At 43.6% G+C, this 19,856-nt stretch overlaps 1 protein-coding gene across 1 annotated transcript; it reads right to left on the bottom strand.

The window, feature by feature from the left end:
- GPRC5B (G protein-coupled receptor class C group 5 member B) lies at nucleotides 1-13,548 on the bottom strand. Its single transcript, XM_066329613.1, has 4 exons — nucleotides 13,401-13,548; nucleotides 6,386-7,395; nucleotides 1,864-1,976; nucleotides 1-500 (listed from the first exon to the last, which is right to left on the bottom strand). Exons 2-4 carry the CDS (start codon nucleotides 7,389-7,391, stop codon nucleotides 456-458), a joined length of 1,164 nt encoding a protein of 387 aa, XP_066185710.1. The 5' UTR covers nucleotides 7,392-7,395; nucleotides 13,401-13,548; the 3' UTR covers nucleotides 1-455.
- Nucleotides 13,549-19,856: the final 6,308 nt, after the last annotated feature.

Genomic DNA, 19,856 nt, shown 5'->3' on the forward strand with positions numbered 1-19,856 from the left:
ATGGCGCTGGAAATGACAGGGAAAGGAGAAAAACGGAAAGAAATCCTGTGTGTTTTCACACTGTAGTGGCAATCTCTTGTGGCAACACGAATTAAGTTTAGGTGAGAGGAGGGTATTTTCCAAGCAACTGGTAACCACCAAAACCAGGCTTGCCTGGCACACAGGTTACAGACAAGAGAGTGTCTTACAATTCAGAATACAGAATCTTCTCTGTCAATTTAAGGTGTGCCTGCTTCTGTTTTAAATTAGATTCAGCTTCAGTTTCACAATTTTGTTTTTGCAATTCTCCATTCAATGGTGTTCACACTTAGGCAAAATCCTCTGTAGGATTTAGAAAGATCCTGGATCTTTTGTTGCTTTGTTCTGGTACTGTTATGGATTCCTTCCCTCAAAGACACACTGCCAGGGAACAACATCTGCAACAAGGACTCTTATTCTCTACAGCCTATGGCCTTTCACCAGAGATGTCGTCCAGTGTAACTTGGCGGAGCAGTTGGTATCTGGAAATAAGGATAATAAACCCATAACTCAGAGATCTAGACTGTTCAAAAATCAGTGTTATCACACTACATGTACATGACAGCTTTCCGGATGGTAATTCTAGAGCAAAGTGATACAAAGAAACTCATCTTCCACCCATACAAGTGCATTTATCGCACTGTAAAACCATGACTATATATACACATAAGCTTTGTAACTAACTCAGAATAAGCAAAATAAACAAAAAAACAAATTCTCAAGCTCTCATCCTTTAACTGCCGTGTCCCTGAACTGCACATTCTGGTATCAGAAAACAGGCAGAGATGAATTAAAACATCAGGAGGATGCAATCCATCACTCACTGATAGCAAAGGCAAGCCTTTTGATTTTACTCAAGTTGACGTGTTTCACGCAGTCTTACGGACTCGGGAGAATTCTTGTATCTAGTCCCTCTTGTTCACTAAAATCAGCCAAAACTTTACTTACTTACAAAAGAAACCAGACCTGCCATCAGTTCATGTTATTTGGTTTTAAATGCAGAGGTTGAGTTATGGAATCAGCTCATGATTCAAAAGAAAGGAAACCCAACTCACATGAGTACAAACCGGCTCATGAGTAGATTTTTAAGAAGCATGTAGATATGCATGAAAAATGTGAGGATGAAAATTCTTCTTTTTCAACAGTATGCCTGTTATATGAAATGTCTTAAGTGAAAATTAGACATAATGTGGAAAACATTTGTAAAGTCCGTTTGGCATCACTAAACCAATCTTACAACAACCAGGCTGCAAAAATACAGGTCTATCAAAGAATGTCATGCCAAACCATTATCTAAGGAAGAAAAATTGATGCTAATAACATTAAAATATTCTATATTCCTCTTCTATTAATCCCTTTTCAAAATATGTAAAAATCTGTAAGTTATAAAGAATTACATGTATTTTACAAGAAAGTGGAATATATGTGAGAGACCACCATCTGCAACAATTATTTAAAGTAATGCACTGCCTGAAAACATCTGTGTGACTCACATCATCTTGAAAAATATCAGGTTAGAAATGGTGTCACTTAATAGTTATGTTAAATACCTTAACACAAATTTAATTTGAAAGGCCCATTGAATATGTTGTCTCACAAAAAAAACTTGGTCCACTGAAGCTGCACTGCAAAATGTGAACAGCCAAGTAAACAAATGCAAAATACTTGTTAATTACATATTTTCTAGAAAGAAGGGAAGCATTACATGCATACTTGCTGCCTTAAATTTTCATTTACAGCTTTCCCCCTGCTGTGAATAAGCTGAAGCAAGTTTTTCAGTTAGTAATGGTTGTATATATCAGTTCATTTCAAAGATTTCTTAAATCATCACATTTTGATACTTACAGTCCCACCATTTAGCACAACTGCCATCTCAGTTGGCTGATACACATTGCTTCTAAAAGGAGCACTAGGCCGGCTTCCCAAACTGCCATTCCGAAATCCTGCCGTTCTTAGTGCTGTGTTTGGAAAAGAGAGATCACTCTTAGAACACAATTAAAGCTGTGCCATCACAGAGATTCTTCCTTCCAGTTCAGTTATTGGGAACCTTTCCACTGATTTAACTTCCACGTTGCTTTTGAACAGCTGTTTCTCTTGCACGATGGGAACGGATCTCAGAAGAATTGATTTACATTAAATGAATTGTTTGCTAGGGAGGGAGAAAAAGGAACCAAATTTTTGAAGCTTGCTTAATCTCATCTCAGTGGTCCCAGTGTTGGTCTGGATACTGTGGGGTTAAGTAAAATGTGTTACATTTTGCTTTCTATCAAATTCAGTGGACTGGGATCCAAAGCCTTGCTCAAGCCAGTAAACAATGCTCACAACCCCCTGAGCATTACTTCAGCATGACTAGCATGTAAGGATTTTCCAGATGTTTCAGATTATATTTCCTCTGAGGAACTAGAAAGATAGAGTAAATATTGCTTTTGAATAGTTTAAACATGGCAAATCACTGAAGGCAAAGAGAAGATACCGACTGTCCTTTTGGATGTTTATACCAGGAATAAAGCAGTTTGGGTTCAAGATGTAAAACACGAATGAGATATGCATAGTGAGGGGTATGCTGCTCTCTCTAAAGCAGTCTGGGGATTGGCACCTACACACTCTTGATTTTGAGGGTAAATAATGATGTCACTGAACTCAGACGTGGCCAGGGAACAGAGCTCATTTATCCGCACAACGTGCGCGGTCACAACGGGCAGTACTCATCTGTCAGCTGCAAACAGGAACATGCCCACTGCAGGCACCTGGGGCAAGAACTCCTCTTACATTTAATTCAAGTTACAATTCTACAGTCTCTGCCTGAAATGGTGAATGAGCTGAAGTTTATGAGAATTTTAGCACAGACTTTAATGAATGCAGGATTTATCTCCAATGTAGTTGCTCTGTGTAGAAGATTTAAACGGATCCTACTGCCATATGCTGTCCTCTCTCCACTGCTACTCCTCTCTTTGGGAGTTGTGCACCAAGATGAAGAACAGCATTGATTTAGCATGGAAATTTAGAAATTTCACCCTGCAAATGCTCAGCTGTTGACTTCAGATACATATAGACCCTCACCTGCTCTCTATTTGAAAATTACATATTTTTGCAGAACACTGGGGGAAAAAAAATTATGAAAATGCCTAAACTGGAACGAAGTATTTTTTAATTAGATATTTAACCATCTCAAGGTCAGTAACTTTTTTTTTTGTTATTTGACTACTGCTTGTGTGATAAACACACATGACTGCACTGGTATTTGCTAGTACACACAGACACAAAAAAACCTTTATCGTGCACACCATCATTAAAATATTTATACAGAATATTTACACAAAATATACACAGTCATTTCAAAGCTATCTTAAAGAGCCAGTAAATTCAATTTCATATTGCTAAATTTTCTATCCCTATTATTGCAAACAGCTATGTTTTTTTTGACGTGAGAATCTGTGACAAAGCTTGTAGACAAAACAGACATTTTGGATTTTTTTCTCATACCAGTTTTACCATTTTTGCTTGTCCTTTTTACATTACTATTAAATAAATTCACTTGCATAGGGTATGCACAGGCAAAAAACAAGCAGTACTGAGGATATTTGAGCAAATGTGTCAAAGTCTCTTTTTACCACGTTTTAAATTTTGTTCACTTTGCTTTTAGACATTGACTGTGACGGTGATTGCTAGTACTAGAAGTTATTAAATGAAATTTAATGATACCAGAGCTGCTTGGGCTTGGGTTTCCTGACAGCTGTAGCATTCTGCATTCCACATCCACATTGCTCTTGTTTAAGGCAAATCCTCTCAGCCTACAGAGGTTGTCCTACTAGTGTGCATTGCACTTCCAGAGAGCGCTGCTCTTTGTCCAGGCTTTCTAAATACTTTAATGTAATTTTAGAAGGCACACTTATGAAAATAACTCTTCTAAAGAGATATTTCAACCTATCATATAAATATTAAAATCCCAGATTAGTACGCTGTTTAAATGATGTTTAAGTTACTGACTTTAAAATAGGTTTGCTTTATTAATGCCTAATGTTGTTCCAGGAATGGAGCAACTCTTGTTGCAGTGCATAACTTGAAGCTACATTTTTTGCCAAGAAAGAAGGAATTGAGGAGGACATACATTTGGGTTAACCTGAATGCTGTTCAGCTTCTTAAAATGCTGATTAAAATCTTAAAAAAGAGCAAAGTTATGAAATCGTTTTACCCAAGTATTAGTGAAATAAAAAGAATAATGGAAAATATGTTTGTCCAGCCATGTTTTCTATTTAAAGCTAACTATTTACTGGAACAAGTATTACAGTCAGGGAACTGTTCTCTGCTTATCATGTCTTCCAAACTTTACAACTAGTAGATCTTCTATTCTAAAACATTGTTCTTAAGTATGAAGTAATTGAAGAAAGTACCCTTCTTGTAATTTCTAAACTCTTGATAATGAACTCTCAAATTGAGTCTGATCAAATGGATGAAAGAAGAGAACATTCTCTACATACCTGCAGAGCCAACTGCTCCCAGACTCCTGCTGCTTTGCCACTGACAACCATCAGCATGGCAATCTGACTTACTGCTTTGGTTATTATTGCCTGTATTTTAGTCTGCTAAGTTTTGTCTCCAAACCCTGCTGTCCCAAGCCAGTCCTTAAAGAACTGCCACAAAGGAATATTTAATCTGTTCTGATGTATTAAAAATTCCTATATGCCATGGAAATAGGAATGACAGGAATTTATTATGGTATACATTAATATGGGCATCAGATAAGAAAATCTATTTTGTATTGTACTATAACTCAGAGAGGTTAAAGCAGAACATAAATTGCACTGTAACAGACAGCATAATGATTTTATAGCTATCATGCATCTATCCATTTCACAAAAAAACTTAATTACTGAATGATTAGATCAAAAAGGAGCTTCCAGTTCTTTTTTTAAAATCCATCCATGAGTGGGAATGATACAGAATGAAAGATCCAGTTTTGTTCTTAGATGTGCCTTAGCCAGAAATAGCTTTGCTGAAGCCACTGCAGTTATTTTACTAAGAAATTAATTTAATGGGGGATGGAGCACAGTAAAAAACAAACAAACAAAACACACCACAAAAAAAAAGAGAGTGCTTTTAACAGTCCATGGTGCAATTGTTTCTTGCTTTGGTACATTAGTAATAACAACCACTCTTTTATTCACGTGATTTTTTTGTTTTACCACTGCTGTTATGGTATCTACTCACAGAACAAACTTCCCTACTAGAAGGAGATCTTGAAAGTTCCTGCTAAAAACTTAGAGGAAAAAATGCCTTCCTGACCCGACATTGTGCCAGACGAAAGTGCTGTTTTCCTTCGTGTCTGGTCAGTACCCAGGCAAACATCAAACCCAGAGGAAATCAAACACACACAAAGATGAACAGGAAGGTGAAGTCCCTGGACCACGTGCCCTAAGCATTCTTCCAGGGGCTGCCAGAGCAATGTGGCAACTACTCTCTGAGATAGCAGGCCAGTATTCTTCTCAATTAGAGTGAATAAAAATCATTGTGACTTGTAACAAAGTCCTTTATCCAGGTGTGGGGCAGCACCAAACCACAACCCCCCTAAGAACACCACAGGGCTCCTGCTTCCCACTGCTGTCACAGAGGCATCCCTGGTATTTCTGACATGGGTTAAACGTTCAGCAAGGGTTTGGATCTCTGGAGCATCCAGTTGCTGGTCCTTTCAGCAATCACTCAAAAGTGTTTCCACTGCAAATTTTAATGATGTGTCATCACACATCGTTCTATGAGAAGGAAGGCAAATTACCTCGAAACCTTCATGAAACCTCAGGCATTCAAGCCTTCAGAACAAAGGCTATCTTTGAACTGTCCACAAGCCACTTGGCATTTTTTCCCCCACAGGGACATGAAGTGGCACTAAATCCATTTTAATGGAAATATAATTAATAATAATTATTTTGTTGCTCAAGTGGCTGAGCAATTTGTAACACAGACCACTTTATTTTTTCCTGAGCTTTTGGGAAAGTACTTTGTATTAAATGTTGATAATTGCTATTTACAAAAAATGTCATTTAAATAATTTAAAGGTTATTTTTTCCACAATTAATTTTTTTTATTCTTTTGGTGTTGGCTTTGCATTTGAAACGGTTCTGTTTTTCAAAGAAAAACCATCACACAGAAGAATTATTTTAACCTAACATATGTATTGTCTGCATTTTTTTCAGACAATAAAATTACTCCCTCACTAGAGGATATCTTAGTGAAAATTGTGAAAGGGAATAAGGTGTAATGTGAAAATTGCTGTATTTATTATGACCTTTCTTTTCAACACCCGAACAATGTCTCATACAGAGAGTTTTCTTGACACTACAAAAAAATATGGTCCTTTATAGCCAATCCTTACCTGCATTATGTTCATCCATTGAAAAGGCTTTATTTTCCATGTAGCTCCGAGGAAGCTGTATATCTTCCTCAAAAGCGGTTTCCCGCATCCTTGGCTGTGAAGTATCAAAATAATTGGGTGTGTTTTCCTGCTGTGATGGAAGGATGGTACAGTGGACCTCTGGGATGGCATGGAAAATAACAAACACCCAACCACTGGACACCAGTGCAATAGCCAGGGTGGGATCACTCCATTTGTCTCTTCTCTGGAGCTCAGCGTTCCCAAAGAGGTACATAGTCATCCAGGCTACCCAAATCAGAATGGAAAAAAAAAGGGTTATAATTAGGCATACTCCGTTTTTCTTCCATTTCTTAAACTTTCCACAGAGAGTGAAAAAGGAGAATCCCGTGGTAAATACCATGAGGAACATAACGTAGATGGAAGCCATGGCAAAGTCCATTGGCTCGTAGCTGCAGGCCAGCTTGTTATCCCTGACGATGGTCAGGATCAGCCACTCGCTCGCGATGATGACCTGCACCAGCATCAGGCAGATGGCCACCCCAGCCAGGTGCCAACCTGACGGGCTCTTCCCATGGCGAACCAGCCTGCGAAGCCTCCAGGCCTGAGCTAGCAAGCACGAGAAGCACAAGGCAAAGATAACTCCCCACAGAAATCTTCGGGTGGAGCACAGCACTTCATCTTCCCGGATGATGAAAGCAAACGTCAGCCCAAACAGCCCCAGAGTCCCAAAGAGAAAGAGGAAGTGCATCCCCAAGGGGCTCTTCTTCTCTTTGTCCTTGATGAAGGGCAGTCTCACCAGCAAAATCAGCATGAGCAGTATCGTGGTCAGCACACCTGCCCCCGCCACCGCCTCCAAAACGATGCCCCAGACGGCATCCAGGTCACACAGATACACGTACTGAGGGAGGAGATCCAGCCCACATCCTCGAGGAGTACTGGAGTTTTCTGAAGAGCCATAGCTGATCACGAAGAGGAGGAAGAAACCAATAGCTCGGAAGGTTTTCATTTTTCTGTCCGAGACAATAAAATATTTGTTTAGCTAGAGCTAAGTTGGGAGGATTTCACAGCCACTGAAGCCCAGCTTGCTTCAGTAGCACGTATTTACAGTTTTTGCACTGGATTTGCAGCTGGCACAGCCCCCCCCAGGCCCCCTTCACTGCCCTCCCAAAAGCTGCTTTTGCCTGTTGCACTCAGAATGCAACATGATTCACTGCTCTGTTTGCACAGATTGAAAACATCATTTCCAAACTCTGACCCTGCAAATGGCCTAAAACACAGACAGAAAAAATTACGTGCCCTGTTGCGAATACTACATTATGAGCAATACTCAGACACTTACTACCTTTTTAAATGTAATACCCCATTGAAATCAAGGTGTTTAAAGCATGTTTAAGTTGCACTAGGCCTGATGCAGGTGTAAACTGTATAACAATTAGACCGTCCCACAGCCTTGCTCCTTTCTCTGGAACAAAAGCAGAGTCAAAACCACTTTTTAAATTATTACTTTTTAAAGGATAAAGCAATCCAAGGAAAATAAACATTGTACATTCTTAAAAAAAACCACGAAAAAATCTTGTTTTCCTGCTCACTCCATAGGTAGTTATCATATTCACTTCTTTCATCCTCTTCCAAAGCCCAGATATTAGATTGCATTTGGAAATGAAAATGGCAGTCTAGAAAAATCCCATATTCTGTGACAATGGTGCACACATGCAGTGTCATCAATCAACTAATCAAAACTGAATGCCTCATTGTGCTTCTTAGCCAGTCCAAAGCCATTCAAAGGAAACAAATAACAAAAGCCAGAGCACTGCTTTCTTGGATCCAGAGAGTGGACAATGGTAAACTCTCCAGGAACACAACACATCCCACCTGACTATCAGGACCTAAAGGCGAGATAAATCCCAACTTAGTTTTAGGAAGAACATGGGATAGGTGCTTTAAAAATACTCATTATGACACTTGCTTTAATTAAGGAAAGCAGAGCAAAGGAGAATGTTAAAAATGTAACCTTTAACTCCCAATCTGCCGTGGCCACAGCCGCCCTGTGAGGGCAGTCTGCAGTAAACATTGTGTGGAGCAGATATGAAACCTGACTCTGTTAACCTTCACCAGCAGTTAGTGCTGCAGGTTCCAGCAGGATTTTCCTCTTTGATGTGAGGAATGTTTCAGACTCCCACTTGTACTGTGTGACCATGAGGAAGAAAAGCACCACATAAGCAGGCAGTTATGTTAGTCAGTGTGAGTCACACAGCTCATGGGACATGTTCAGGATGCAAAATGAAAAGTAGGGAAACTATCAGGAGCTCTTTAGTAAGCCATACAACAGCCCTAAATGGTTACCTGTCCAAAGAGATTTTGTCAATTAGAACTGCTTTTAATGAAAACTTTGAAAACTTCAATGAGAGCTGAAAATGATTTAAAGTAGTGGTGCAACGTTGCATTGAGCACTATCAGTCACAACCAACACAAAAAAACAGTTTACATAAACTGTCTGAAACTCTACTGGGTCTCTCAGAGCTGAGAACTATGGATTTTCTCATGCATTACAATCCTGTGCTTTACAGTTCTGTAATGATCAAAATTAAATCTTGAGGATCTGAATCTTCAAACCAATGTTTCACTGTGTGATGACCAATGGCCTCTATCAGGAGATAGATGATGAAGCTTATGATGTTTCCTATTTGGGGCACCAAGACAGCAAACATGCCAATATAAATGTGTCATGACTCTATGGTCTTCATTCACACAGGACACAAAACATCTTGTTACAAACCTTCATCTCAGAAGTGGAAGCTGTGACAAATAATGTGATCTGGGCTTGGACAAACATGAAATGGGTAATGGGAGATCTCTGCCCGCCCACAGAAATTAATCTTTACACTATTGGAAGGGCTGCAATGTTCTAACGATGTAATGACCTACTAAGGACAAATGATTTGTTTTTTCTACCTATATGTAACTTACATTATGGTGGATTGGTAGAATATACACTTGTTTATATCTGATTTGTGTAACAGGTTCTTCAGTGACACTGTTGCAACACCCACATTAAAAAAAATTGACATTACAGACAGAAAACTAATCATCAGTGAAATATATTCATTTTTGTATTGAATATACACTCAATAAATCTCCTTGCTCTTTGAGTACATAATTAACTAGAAGAAAACATTCCAAAGATAGTTCTCCAATTCCTTTTATGCACAGTCAATTCCTACTGCAACTGGTGAATTGCCTCTCTAGAGTGTTTGAAACATCCAAATAAGTGTGAAATGCTCAGTGCCTGCTGACACAAAGTGGGAAAATCCACTGGGATCTACTAAGGCAAAGCTCCAAACCAGGGGTACCATTTCAAAAAGTAGGAGGTCATGTGGAAAATTATTCAAAATTCATTCTAAATGTCACCCAAACTAGAAACAAACAGCCCTCAAGTGAGGGTCATGTTGATTTTCCACTATCCCATCACTTACAAATTATGAGAAGCATGGACTAAATTGCTTTCAGTAGTGGTTTTGTTTATTAGCTACTCTCCAAAGACCTGAGGGGTAATGAATTAAGTGTGAATATCCCCAGTTCTATGATATTTTCCAGTTTTCTGGTTACTTTATTCATGTCATGTAACCCTCATGTGATTGAGCTATTCTAGGACAGTCTGTTTCCATGGAGATTGTGCTGCATGGGTAAGCAGTCATATTGTCAGGCCATCATTTGTTTCCTCTTCCTATTTGGAAGTGTTTGGGAGGGGGAAGGGAGGGTTCATGAATTAGGAGTATTTCCCCCTCCATGAAGAAGTGGTGAGTTTTGGATAGGGGAAATTAAGCTGTGACAAAATATATTCATAATTCAAAATACGTGTTCTGAAATATAGAGGTGTTCAATTCAAGAGGCATTTTCCCAAGTTACTTCTGACTTTTGGGAAACCTGATGGGACATAATCAGTGGTCCTCTTAGAGAGGTCCTAGACAGCCACAGTACTGACCAAGAAATCTCTAGGACTGCTGACAGTTATTCCTGGTGTGAAATAATTTCCTACCCAATGTCACTGTGTCCCACTAAACATTCAATCCTGCTCAGACCAAAGCTGGCAAGCAGGGCTTGAAGTCTCCAAAGGAGAAATCATTTCCTTCTAACTGCTATCAACAAAGCAGTTTGTTTCTAATCTGTATACTATCAATTTCTGCCTAACTGAGTATAAAAACAGGCAATATTAATAATCTACCCCCTGAGACATTACCAGCCAAAAAAATCCTCTTTCTACTGCTGACCCTCAGCACCGAACACAGATAGTTGTAAAAACAAGGGCAAACATTACATTACAACACACAAGTTTGGCAAGTGAATACCACAACTTTAGCTAAAACCACAGATTCAATCATTTTAAGGGACAACTCTGAAGGTTTTTTCCCCAGAAAAGTTTTTTTGGGGAAAAAAAAAATACACCATTATGGGGGTTTTATTAAAATAGCATCTTCCTCAAGCCTGTGCAGTGGGTAGCATGGCTGAGTTCTGTGCCTCTTGAGATTTTATAGTAAAAATTTTACTGCACATTCTTGCTGGTTGTTACTTAAATCAGTAACTGTAGAGGAAGAGTATTTTTACCTCTTTATGTCTAGATTAGCTCTGACTGAAGTTATGCAACCTCACAGTAGTAACAATAGCGCTCTATTCGGCTTGCACTTCACTTCTGCTGCCAGACAACTACAGTAACACAGGAATGCCACGGAAACATTCCAGCACAGATACAGTCAGTGGCACTGACACATCCCCCTCATACTCAGGAACTGTTCACAGGGAAGAAAAGCAACTTAATTTTTTTTTCCCCAAAATTCCTCTCCAAAATTTTATTTTGGTAAAGCCATTAAGGCAACATACCTGAAACCAGAGCAATCAGGAACACTTATAATCAATATTCTAATCAATAAGCCTTGCACATTTTAGGCAAAAGCAGCAAACAATTAGCAGGACAGCTTCAAATCCAGTACTTAATTTTTGGCTCAAAATCTGCCCTCAATGACAGCCGTAATAACTCCACTGTTTTTTACAGAAGTGAGGTCCCCTTCATTACGTTATCTGGCATAGAGTCACTGCAGAAATTGCAGACACAAAGCTGCCCCAGCGGATACAAACTACAATTACAAGCAACTAAGCAGAAACAGAAAATCTCACAGTTGTCATCAAAAAGTTGTCATGGTTAAAAATCAATAAAGCTTTCTGTAGCTAGCTAAAGTCTTCTGACCAAGGCTTGCAAAGGGATCAAAAGGACACTGCTGTATCCACGGCTACAGAATATATATACAGAATAAATCTGTATTGTGCAAAGATTTAAGGTTAGGCTATTCATGGTTAGATGCATTATCTGCTCCTGTATCTGGAGTTCAAATGTTAGTCAGCTGACACAGAGCGATCATTCAATGGCAGAGAAGAAAAACAATCTAGTAAATACAAGCAATAGTAGCACAAATAGTAACTGCTCTTCCACACAGGCAGAAGACTGGTTCACTGTGCAATTTCCAAAAGAAAACCACCCCCACCACGAAGTGTTGTGGAGAGATGAGAGTGAGTGAGGAATTAATCAAAACACAGGATCTCTGCCAGCTGCTTTTGATCAGAACTGAAGAATAAGCTCCAGGACTGATAACAGAGCAGCAACAGCCAAGCTGAGATCAGACTACTCAGGAGATGTGTGTATTTCTAGAATAATAATTAATAGTGCAATTGTGCTTTGTAGGCAAAAAATACAGCAGTGATTTTGACAGCCCCTGCAGTAGATACACATGATGCTCTGTTACAGCCCCCTGATTACAGAAGGCAAGACCTCACTCCAAAAAGGACATGTAGAAAAAGTATTGCTTTCATTTAAAAATACTTTGTGATGCTGAATACCCTATGAAATTATCTTTCTAATTTTCTAGGAGCTCAATTCCCTTGGTCAGAATCTATGTATCACGTGTGCCTAGGTACTCCTGACCATAGCGCCTGGTGTTGAATTCACAACCGATAGCAATCAATTACAGTAATCAGCATTTTATTTTCTTTGCTCATTCTCAGACTATTTCTATTCATGTCGCAGCCTTCTAGCAGATGGGTTCTGTCACCTGATTTCTCCTGATGTAGCGAGACAACACCTCAGCTGATATTCCCTGCTGGTAAGCAGCGAGGGTATCCCCGTAAAACAGCTACTGGGCACTAGCGCTGATCAGCAAGCTGGGTGTTTGGGTTCAGCACGCAGGAAATCCTGTTAGCCCCGGGATAAACATTAGGGCAGGTGTAAACAAAGGCTTCACGTAAGCGCTAAATCCACTCTATGGGTGGCTTTGCGGAGAGGTAACACAGAGACAGAGCTTGGATTAACTAGAGAGAAAACTGCTGCGCATCCGCGCCCGGCCCGAGCTGCCGCCAGCCCCGGGACCGGAGCGCGGCGGCCAGGGGCCAACAAAAGGCGCTTCCTCCTCACTGCCCTTGAGCTCCCGCTGGGGAATGCCACGAGGTGCCGGCCTTGGCTGCAACTACCCCGCGTAGGAGCGCGGTGCGAGGCCAGGCGGCCCCTCCGTGCGGCCGGAGCGCGGCCGCCTCCGCTCCGGGCTCGCCTCAATCCGGCTGCAACCTCCCTTCCTGGACGATACCTATCCCGCTTCAGCCTCCGCTCTTTGGTCCCTTCGCTCATTTCTCGCTTCTGTTTCTTTTTCCCGTCTCTTCCTCCCCGCCTGTCCCCACTCTTCTTGTCCATCCTCCCCGAACTCCACTGCCTTCCTCGCCAGCCCTCCGCCCCGCTCCCCGCAGCGCAGCCCCCTGCTCCAAGCGCCCCCCCGTCCTGCCCTATATATCCCGTCTAATCCCCCCCAGGATTCCTATATCCAGCCTGTTGTCCGCTGGCGGCCCCCGAGCTAATTCTGCGGGCAGCGCAGGGCGCAGAGCCGGGTGAGCGGCTCCGCTAGGTCCCCCTGGCCCGCAGCCCTACCCCGGGCGTACCCCCAGAGCCAGCCCGGGCCCGCCGTCCCCCCCGCCGGCTCACCCGCTGTCTGCTGCGGCCGGGGGCGGCGGGGTACCTCTGTCCGCCAGCCCTCCGCAAGTCACATCCCGGCCCCGGCGGCGCGGCGGCTCCGCGGCGGGGAGCGAGCGCAGCGCCGAGCGCCGCCCCAGCGGCTCATGGAGCGCTCGGCCCGCGGAGCCGAGCGGAGCCCCGAGCGGAGCGCCGTCCGGAGCGGAGTCCGCCGCGCTCTGTGCCCGCCGCTCCGCCGCGCTCCGGCCCCGCGGCCAGCCCCCTCCCACCGCCCCGCCCCGCTCCGCTCGGGCACGGCCCGGCACGGCTCGGCACGGCTCGGCACGGCCCGGCCCGCCGGGACAGGGACCCCGGGAACGGGGCAGCCCTCAGCGCCGGGGCGCTCTGGCCGCGCGGAGCTGTCCGCCTCCCAGGGGAGTGAGCGCGGTGAGGGCGTGCGGGCACGCTTACACACACACACACACACACACACACGCACACACACGCACACGCACACGCACACGCTGCTCACGCTCACCCTCAGACACACACTAGCACGTCCTCACTCTCTCCTGCGCTCGCAGTGTGCGGCCGGGGATGTATGGCCGCTGTAAGCGCGGGCTCGCACGGGAGGACACAGGCATGGCACAGCCCTCCGTGCTCGGGTGACGCCGGTACAGGACACAGGCAGGACACGGCCGGGGCTCCCGCCTGCTCCTGTCCCTGCCGATGAGTGCGAGGGTCGGGGAGCCGCTCCCGGGCAGGCTGGCCGGGCATGCACATACCTATGGCCAGGTGTGGAACTGCAGAGCTGAGGGGCTTTTCAGCCCTCTGACGACGGGGGATTTTGAAGGAAGCTGGACCGTTCAAACCTTCTGCAGATACAGCTTCTGACCTGCCACAGCCCGAGACAACAGCTAAACAAACACTTGGAAGGGAAAACATTGGGAGCCTGTGTACGGAGCAAGTGACACCACACGCAGCACGGGCCCCTGCGAGTGCGAGAGGTGCTGCCAAGGCCGTGCTGGGCCCTGCTCCGTGTCTGCCTCCTACCCTCAATGGGCAGCTGCTGTCCTGCTTTTCATTTCTCCACAGTTCAACCCTGAGACTGTCATAACCCTTCGACAAGACTTTCTACAAACTCCAGGAGGAGTTGTTTGTAGGAGGAAAAGACAGCTTCTGTATATGATGCTCATGAGCAGAAGAAACTCATGATCCTTTTCAACGGCTTAGAGTCCATCTGCCTGACACGTCCGTGACCGGCAGCCTCACCGTGTTGTGCATCCCTGGGTTATGCTCCCACTTAAAGCACTAATGACAGTCCAGGCAGGCACAGCTGACATTGCATCAGCAGCACAGAGTGCCCACAATATGTCCTTCCTGAGCACCTGCCCTTCTTGCCAGGTTTCTATATCCAGAGCCTTCCAAAGGGAAATATCTGCCCTGAAATGGGCATTCTTCAGCACAGCAGAGCTGTAACCTTTAAAGAGACTTTTCCTAACATGCGTGGGCTTATTTACCTGTCATTTATTCTGCCTTGGGGGGTAACCTGAACTTCTCAGCATGCCTGACATGGAGTAAATTAGATGGTGGGGTTAGACTGTAATTGTGTCTGTTTAGGAAGGGCAGCAGGCAAAGAAAAGCTGAGGCACAGGAATAATTTCACATTACTGCTCTTTTTTTGTTTCAATTTCTCTATCTTGCTGCTTTCAGGGTTTAGGCACTGGTTTTATTTGAGTCACATGTACACAACAGCCCCTGACCTTGCATCACTTGGCAGCTATGTTTCAGGCAAAATTAAGCAGGATAATTTTACAGAAACTGAAGTGGTGAGAGGTGAAGTTGCTGTAAACTGCCCAAGGTCACCCAGCAGTCTGGCAGAAAAGTGGAAAATACTGATTCAACAGATCAGTCTGTACCCCTGCTCCATCTTGGGAGCCTGAGCCAAGCACCCAAATACTACAGTAACAAGTAAAGACCTTTTTGTGTATAGATAAACACACAGAGTTCTCTGTGCCGTGCTGGATACAGAGAGGTAGACCGGGGGGAGGATGAATCACAACGATTCATGTGCTGTCGGTCTTGGCCGGCTCACAAGGGAGTAATGTACTGAGCCCTTCAGCAAATGCAAATCTTGGGCATTGTTCCCTTCTTCCTGGTTCCCTGAAGGAAACAGCCTCCCCCATTTGCCTTGTACTGATAGAACAGGGAAGATAATGCCCCTCTCAACCATTACTAGTGGATCAGTACTGAATAGGGCTGATTTCTCTCCTGCTGAAGCAGTTTTTAGGGTTAGCTACCATGAAAAAGTGTAGGACAGGACTCGAATCATACAGGAAATTATAGAAGGACTTGGTAAAGTAGCTGGACTAAATCACAGCTGCTGTTGCATTACGTTCCACCTAGTTAGCTTTGAAAAATATGCTCTTAAAATTGGGGTTTATTTAGGGGATTTATTTCTATCAGTCAACCACAAACTCATCCACACCTTCAGCATTACCTCACCGTGAGAGAGCAGCTAGAAGGATGAGGTGGGTGCTGTGACCCAGGCAGACTGTATGAATTCCCTTATTTCACATGATGCTCTCTACTCCTACATCAGTTCCTGGGACCCTGCAGTGCCTGTAGCCAGAGACTGCTTGCATGTGATGAGTGCTTAGAGGAGGCTGCGGAAGGGGTGAGGTGTGCAAGGCCAAAGTAGAGGCAAAATGTAGAGACCTCCACTTATGCCATGCAATTCTGCAAGAGCTGATGGCCTAAAGAACGGTAAGCTCAATGCTTTTGTTCATCTCCAGAACAGTGAAGAATGTGTATGGTATCTATTTGTCTTTATTTTAGACTGAGTGTACAGTATAGTCAACTTCTAAAAACCCCAGAGCTTTTCAGTAATTTTACTCCTCCTATTTCCTACAGCACATATTCGGTCATTGAACTGATTTTTAGCTTTCCCCCCACAAATACTTGGTTTACTGCTTGTGACAATAGGTAAACGAAGAGTCTGTGTGGTGCTGTATGTTCCCATTGTTTCTCTTCTGCAGCAGTGTTCCCAGCAGGATTTGACAGGAGGGAGTAAGGCTGTTACAGCAGCACTGAGTGGACACCACTCACCATCCATGAATGCCAAATCCATATCCCCACAGACTGTCATCCTCATTTCAGCTGGTTTTCATGTGTCCCAACCTGAGATAAAGGCAATTTCCATGCTCTGTTCTCTTCTTACCCTTCAGAAAGCCTGGTAGGTGTTGGGTTTATTGCAGGAGCAGGCACAAAAACAGTCGAGCAGTGTTTCACTACCAGCTTTCCTTTGTACTGCAGAACCTTTTCACTGGGTACTCCAGTTTTACAGCTCCTGCCAGCATGAAACTATGCTTGTGCCAGTGCAATTTAAGTGGAATATTTCATTAAGAGATCAGCAGCAGGCACATGGAAATGACAGCGATCATTAAGTCTGCATTACTTTGTTTGCATTAGGGAGCTGTAGAGGCCCCAGGCACAGACAGGGCTGCACAGCACAGGGGGGAGCCAGCCCTGTGTAAATCACTTTAGATTGCCCTGAGACACACTGTGTGCCTTAATCATGGGGTGGCCAGGCTCTGGTGTCTGTTCCTAGATGTTGAAATGCCACAAAAATGAATTTGACGGAAGAGAACAAAGAGATGCCAGGTGAATTTGCCCCTGGCAATGGTGTGTGGTTGATTCACACCATTTCTGAGCCCTGAGCAGAGGTACATTTCATTACGCAAATCCCTGCAGCGTGATTAGTTTGCCTAATACTTGCCCTGCTTTTTCTCAGGGCAGGATGGAAATCCTGGTGCTCCCGTTGGTGGGCAGCATCAAGGAGACAGCGAGATCTGAGTGACCGCTGTGAGATGGTTTCTCTGTCACACGTTGCTCCTGGCACTGCCCGGGGCCAGTCTGCTCTCCAGTGTTCTGGGAAATGGCTCTGAGTCACCAAATGGAGTTAGTGAGGAGAAGGGGAGAAGGGGAAAAGGGAGAAGGAGAATCTTGAAGTCACTATGAAGAAAAAGATGAGGGTCAGGAAGGAGATGGATGCATCTCCTAAGGACAGAGAAAGAGAGAATTATTGAAACATTACGGAGAAACATAATCTGGAAAACATCTATCCGTGGCATAAAAGAAAGGTGCTCTCGGGACAGAAAGTGTGGGTAAATGGCCATAGTTTTGGATGTCACATCCACATTTAAATCCAAATTATACTAGTTTTTTCAGCTTGCATTAGGCAAACCGAGGCAAGGACACACTTTTACAGCATTGCAACTACTAATAATTTCTGTCTGGTGATAAATATAGCCTGTCCTGTGGCTCTCCCCATCACTTTCTGAACATACAGGGAAGGCAGTGAGTCTCCTCCACTTACCAGTCACAGCTCTGAGCACCAGCACAAGTGAGCAGCCATGCACGTGAGATTTACAGTGCAGTCAATACGATATTTGTTTGTTTTCTCAACACATTCTTTTGTCACACTAGTAATGCATAAATGCTTTCCTTAAACCGTACAGAAACATGGACATGTTTTATGATTTAATGCAGCTGGTAGAATTCAGTTAAAACACAATTTGAATCAAGATGGTCTGTGACACCAAGCACATGATTAAAATCCTGATGACTGGGAATTTGCACACCTTCAAATCTTGATTTCACAAGGAAAACAACCAGAGAGATATATTTAAGTCAGCATATCTCTAGTACATTGAGTTATTGCTACAGCCTCTCTGAAGCTCTGACCAGATAAATCCCAAACTGGACAAACCTTTTAGATTTAAAACTTATACTTGACCTTTGCACAGACAAAGTCCCAGTTGTATTCAATTAATTTGATCAAGCAAATGATTTGTGTCTTACTGTTCTGAGCATGAGAAAACTTCCTTAAAACTGAATGTGTTGGGGACATAGTGACCCTAGCCAAGAACAGCAACTTCTGCTGGAGAACCTTGAGCTTCCTTGTGGTGTGTAGCTGTGGATGGTGCTGGGTGCAGTGAGCTTTCTTAGGGTGACTGCTGCAGGGAATTGTTACGGTCACCTACAATGGCCACAGAGATTCTTGACATCCTGTTCCCTCCTCAACACATGAAAGGTGTCGGTCCGTGTAACTGTGCCACCCTTGTATAGACTTATGTTTCAAATGAGCTTGATTTATAGGTGCCTTTATTTACATCTGCTGTTCACACCTACGCTGAGGTTTTTTCTGAACGCTGCCGAGAATGGTGCTGGTACCTCTTGAATGCAGAGTCATTAATGCTCTTACCTGTAATGTCTCCTCAGGGAAGTGGTAAATCACACCCGGATTTTTTTCTGGCATTCCTCTTTACTGGCATGTTTGGTGAAAAATATTGCCCCCTGTTGTGGACTGTCTGTGTATCTAAAACAAACAAAAAAAAACACCCCAAAAAGTTTGTATCCTCGCAGATGATTGAACAAGCCCCTCTTCGTGATGTGCTCAGCGTTTCTGTTGCTGAGACTGTCACCTGCTGGCCACGGAGAAGCTCGCCAGGATCTCGGGAGCAACCTCAGAGGCTGATGGATTAAACACTCGGGTTTGCCTTTAGGAATTACACACTTAGATGTTCCTGGTTTATCTAACTCTAAACAGGATAGTAATTCTGTAAATGGAGGTAGATCAGGAAAGCTTCCTCGTTTATACAAGATCGAAATTTCGTGGAGTTTTACTGCAAAGGAAACCAGGTTCTCATCACTGTAAGCATGTGGGGTAAAATGCTGGTTCCAGTAAATTTAACTAAGCTTAACTATGGCAAACTAAGTCATAATCCATAAGCAAGGGAAAGGGAAGAAGAAGAAAAGGGAAGGGAAGGGAAGGGAAGGGAAGGGAAGGGAAGGGAAGGGAAGGGAAGGGAAGGGAAGGGAAGGGAAGGGAAGGGAAGGGAAGGGAAGGGAAGGGAAGGGAAGGGAAGGGAAGGGAAGGGAAGGGAAGGGAAGGGAAGGGAAGGGAAGGGAAGGGAAGGGAAGGGAAGGGAAGGGAAGGGAAGGGAAGGGAAGGGAAGGGAAGGGAAGGGAAGGGGCTGATTATCCTGCCTCTGGCGGATTTTTGTCACATTAGATCATGGACACAAGAGACCTTAAGAAAGGGTAATATCTTTGTATTGACCAGCAGAGCTCAACAGAAATCAAAGGACCTATACTGAAGATCTACACTACAGCTTTTACAGGAAAGGAAAATAATTGCTCTGAAAAGCTCTTTCAGCCCTTCCCCTGTCCTGCCCTTCCCTCTGTTGTCTCTGATAACTCATTTTCTGCCAGTCTTTGGGCCAGAATCTCAGCTGGTGTAAATCTGAGCAAGTCTGAATTCACAGCTGGAATAAGGGTTTGCAGGGTGGTTTATCTTCATTTCAGGAAGTGCTTCCCTGTTCCCCCCAGACCTGAGAGCGGGTTACTACAGCCTGAAATGCATTGTTCAGTTGTGAATTTTCTGTTTCAGACACAGAAATGAGTTCTGAGCTGTACAACAAGTGC

Source organism: Sylvia atricapilla, chromosome 15 (assembly GCF_009819655.1).
Source record: "Sylvia atricapilla isolate bSylAtr1 chromosome 15, bSylAtr1.pri, whole genome shotgun sequence".
Classification (NCBI taxonomy): domain Eukaryota; kingdom Metazoa; phylum Chordata; class Aves; order Passeriformes; family Sylviidae; genus Sylvia; species Sylvia atricapilla.

What these genes read in the sequence shown, in the direction of transcription:
- GPRC5B (XM_066329613.1), bottom strand. Translation starts at nt 7,391, where the DNA reads ATGAAAACCTTCCGAGCTATTGGTTTCTTCCTCCTCTTCGTGATCAGC. An exon ending in AATGGATGAACATAATGCAG is followed by an intron (nt 1,977 to 6,385) that starts GTAAGGATTGGC and finishes TTCCAAACACAG; the next exon opens with CACTAAGAACGGCAGGATTT. An exon ending in TTGTGCTAAATGGTGGGACT is followed by an intron (nt 501 to 1,863) that starts GTAAGTATCAAA and finishes CCTTATTTCCAG; the next exon opens with ATACCAACTGCTCCGCCAAG.